At 47.3% G+C, this 4,147-nt stretch overlaps 1 protein-coding gene across 1 annotated transcript; it reads left to right on the forward strand.

Annotated features, from left to right (window-relative positions):
* Window positions 1-1,639: 1,639 nt before the first annotated feature.
* On the forward strand, window positions 1,640-2,327 carry BCR38DRAFT_485666 (pectin lyase fold/virulence factor; the record flags this gene model as incomplete). The annotated part of the gene is made up of 3 exons (XM_040863926.1): window positions 1,640-1,771; window positions 1,834-2,060; window positions 2,132-2,327. The coding sequence occupies 3 exons, from the start codon at window positions 1,640-1,642 to the stop codon at window positions 2,325-2,327; spliced, it is 555 nt and encodes a 184-aa protein (XP_040715931.1).
* Window positions 2,328-4,147: the final 1,820 nt, after the last annotated feature.

Below are 4,147 nucleotides of genomic sequence, written 5' to 3' on the forward strand. Positions count from 1 at the left end.
TTTTTTATCCTATAGACTAATTTGAGCCGTTATAACGTAACCCTGATTATTATGTTTTCCGTACATAGTATCTACTGAAAATTAGATACTTTAAGATCGTATTATAATACATGCTCTGATTCTATCTACCTTCGGGTTGTCCGTCTAATATAGCTGCGGACATTTGCGAATAATACATCCGCAGCTGGGTGGGAGTCGTCCACCGTGGATTTAATGCTAAAAAAATTCGATGAACCTTCACAAAAGCCGCTTCGATTGTTATAAGCTGAAATTGATGAGTTGTACCAGTGAGAATAGAATTGAACAGTGTAATGATAGATTCCTGAGCTTCGTTGGCTTTCCGTGCTGAAGACGGAGGGGATACATGAAGGAGAATAGTTCATCCATTTGGGACTCGTGGCCACTCACGCAATAACCTCGACGTAGGAAGACTTACGGGCGATTTTCGTTTTCTCTAAGGCTAGTTCCTGAACATTCAATAAACAGTGCCTTTGCTTAAAAATGTCATATATGAACGAACGAGAGGCTGTCGTAGTGTTGTGTTGAGTTGAGCCGACACTTGTCCGCAGCAACAGCAGAGTATAAGTCGAGACGATCGTGGGATCCTTCGGCATGTTCTTCGCCTGCATGGGCTGAACTGTAGCTACAAAATACCGGATACTGTGGCTACCACTTTTCAACAGCCGTTCTGATGCGCGAGTTGAGTAGCACCACAAATGAGGTTTGCATTGTGTCACCTGGGCGCAGATTGGTGCGGTTCCGAGGTTTTCAGTCTATTTTGTCGTACCTGGAATTTTAGGTCTCAGTTCATAACTACTTCGTAACAATTCAATAATACAGAAAAGGATTCGATCCAAAGTTGTTGGACTTAAGTGGAGTTTTGTCCAGAACATGCAATTAGCAGCTCATCCGCCGTCATAGCATAACACATGATTATATGAACCAAGGTAATAGAGACAGCTGGAAAAGTGATTTTTTGGGACACATGTGACTTGCATTTCGCCAGAATAGTGAAGAATCAACTGCAGTTCGCCGCATTTGATCCACTATCACCATGAAGAAATCATGTTGTTTTACATATAATGCCTGCAGATGCCAAAATTACTGGGGCTAAGGGGCCAAACGGCTTGGCATTACCATATGGCAGTCCAAGGAGATTCCCCTTCTGGGATTAACCCCCATGTCATCATGTCATATGTTTGCAGTCGCGAGAATCAACCCGCCCTGGTCGCCAAGCTGTTCCATCGATCCGGTTAACCGACCTCAACGGTCGAATCATCGGCTTGGCATCTGTATTGGCAGAAATGAAGGCCCATTGCCAAGCTCTGAGTGATCCGGTCATAGACGATCAGCCGAGATTCGACAGCTGAGGAGCCGCATACGAACCACCGCTCACACGATCGTGGAATTGGAAGAAACACGTAAGGCGAAGAGGCAAGGATTGCAGGAAGGATGTATATAAGAATGTCTGTATTCGAGAACTGCGACTGCTTTTTCGTATTCATCCACACGGCCACTCATTCGCCTTTCCATTCATTCATTCATTCTTCGTCCAGGTGACCTAAGTGTACATTCTCTCTTAGCAATCGTTCCCTCTTTTTCAAGATACATTAACATCACTCCAAGTCAACTCGTCAACATGAAGACTACCACTGCTCTCTTTGCGCTCGGGCTCAGCGTCATGACCAAGGCCAGCCCCGTCCTCCGCCGCGCCAATGCCAGCGAGGCCGCCTCGGTCGTTATGCCACCGAAAACGGCGGTACCACCGGCGGTGCTGGAGGGGCGTCTACCACCGTCACCACGCTTGACGACCTGGTTGCCTGTGCCAAGCAGGAGGCCGCCGCCATTTGCATCGTCGACGGCACTATCGAGGGAGCCGAGGCCGTCCAAGTCACCAGCGATACCACCATTCTCGGCAAGGACTCTAACGCTATCCTCAAGGGCGTTGGCTTGAAGATCAATGGCAAGTCGGGTAAGCCCGTCACTAACGTTATTGTCCGCAACCTGTCTATCGACAAGGTTCTGGCCACCACCGGCGATGCCATTGGTATGCAGTTCGTGTAAGTACAATGCAATGAACCACCCCAAACATAACTTCATTAAACATGGAGGCACTGACAAACATTTGCAGTGAGAATGTCTGGGTCGACCACTGCGACCTCCAGGGCGACCGCACCCAAAGCGACAAGGACAAGTATGATGGTCTCTTCGATGTGACCCACGGCTCTGACTACGTCACTATCACCAACTCGTTCCTCCACAACCACTGGAAGGGCTCCTTGATTGGCCACTCAGATAACAATGGCGAGAAGACACCGGACACCTAACCGTTACCTTCGCTAATAACTACTTCTACGACCCAACAACTCGCGTGCTCCCTCATTCCGCTTCGGCACCGGCCACATCTTCAACAACTACTACGAGAAGATTTCCGACGGCATCAACTCCCGCCTCGGCGCTGAGCTCCTTGTTGAGTCCAACGTTTTCTCTGACGTCGACAAGCCCCTCTACTCTGTCGACGGCGATGGCTTCGCTGTCTCCAATGACAACGACTTCGGCTCCGGCGAGAGTACCATAACCGCTGGCGATGTCTCTGTACCCTACAAGTACACCCTACTTGGCTCTTCCGCCGTCAAAGCCGCCGTCGTCGGCACTGCTGGCGCCACCCTTACCTTCTAAGATATTGGAAGGAATATCCATGGTGCACAGAGGGAGAACCCTAAATTTCATGTGCAGTTTTGCCCTTGCTAGGGTCTGACATAACTTATTACAAGCAATTCAATGTAAATAATTTGTTGCGCGCATCCTGTCCATCGTAGATTACTTGTATAATTCTAGTATATCCGTATCCTTCAGTCTTGTTTTGTTAAGAATTGCTCTTGAATTAGCGCACAGTGACGGTCATTTATATTATCATCTTACCTCATCTAATATTTTAGTATACTAGTATTATTTAATCAGTTTCTGTTGACAATACAGGCAAGAGGGTTGTATTGGTGATGATAATGATGGGCCTAAGTCCCTAAATGCTGTAGCTACGGAAGGGCTATCTATAGGCAATTGGCCCAAACGCTGTGTTAGGCAACCTTTGTGGGCTTTGCCAAGACCACCAAGGTTACCATATGACTTAGCCCTTTGGGACTAAGTCCAACTTCGTGCTCGATAGCATTAGATAGAATGTCATGCTTTTACAATCTCACAAAATTCGACCACCATTGCGTGTAACACGCTGCATCTAGCACACAGGCGGTGTCCCTGGGCATGTAACAATTTATTTTTCATTGTATTAACTCGTTTAACACTTCGTTTAAATCTGAGCTAGTTTAATAACCTAGAAGCTTTTGAGATAGTTTCGGACTAGTGGAGACGGAGTATATAATAAAGCTATGGATTCTCTCGGGCAAGAAACTACAGATTACCTTTTATAATAACATGTGTGTCTAATTCGAGACTCGCTTAAACTACTTAGACTCCGCTTAGATAGTGTATAAGCCGCTGTAATCTAGGGTAATGTCTAGGTCAGCGACAAGCATAGTCGGTTCGAATCCTACGGTGGTTACAGAGACCACGCATACCCCCGGGATAACCCAGCTTGCCGACTTATTATGCCGTACGAGTTCGCTGGTTGCGGAGCGGTGAGGCATCGAGATGATCCTGATGCCTTCAGAGCCAATGAGAATGCCAGACAGGGGATAGATGAGAATGCCAAGGGACCCCCCAACCTTGAACAACTCTGCGCTCCAATCCAACGGTGTGGGTAGTCGCCAAGGAGAGCCAAGAAAAAGTTGCGTGGTTGATGCTTGAGTGCGTCACGAGGAAGTTAGAGACAACGAGTAGCTGTCCAACCCTATAATGCCCAATAGTTTCTTCTCAGCATCACTTGGCTGAAAAAGTGTGCCGCCTTACGGACGTACCCTGGGTTCGAAGGTGAGATATCACGATAAGACACTGACAGTGATGGGAGGAAGTAGGCTTAGAAACGTCGCGCATGGGTATCTGTGTCCCAGCAAGACGCTTTCAATTGATTTTGTCTCTCTCTTGGCAATAAGAACGATCCAGGCCCATGATTATGGAACTCCCAAGACTAAAAGCACAGAATTTGACCCCACGCTCGTACGATTCCCACAATTGTTTTCCTCAAAAGTTT

Source organism: Pseudomassariella vexata (genome assembly GCF_002105095.1).
Source record: "Pseudomassariella vexata strain CBS 129021 chromosome Unknown BCR38scaffold_7, whole genome shotgun sequence".
Classification (NCBI taxonomy): Eukaryota; Fungi; Ascomycota; class Sordariomycetes; order Amphisphaeriales; family Pseudomassariaceae; genus Pseudomassariella; species Pseudomassariella vexata.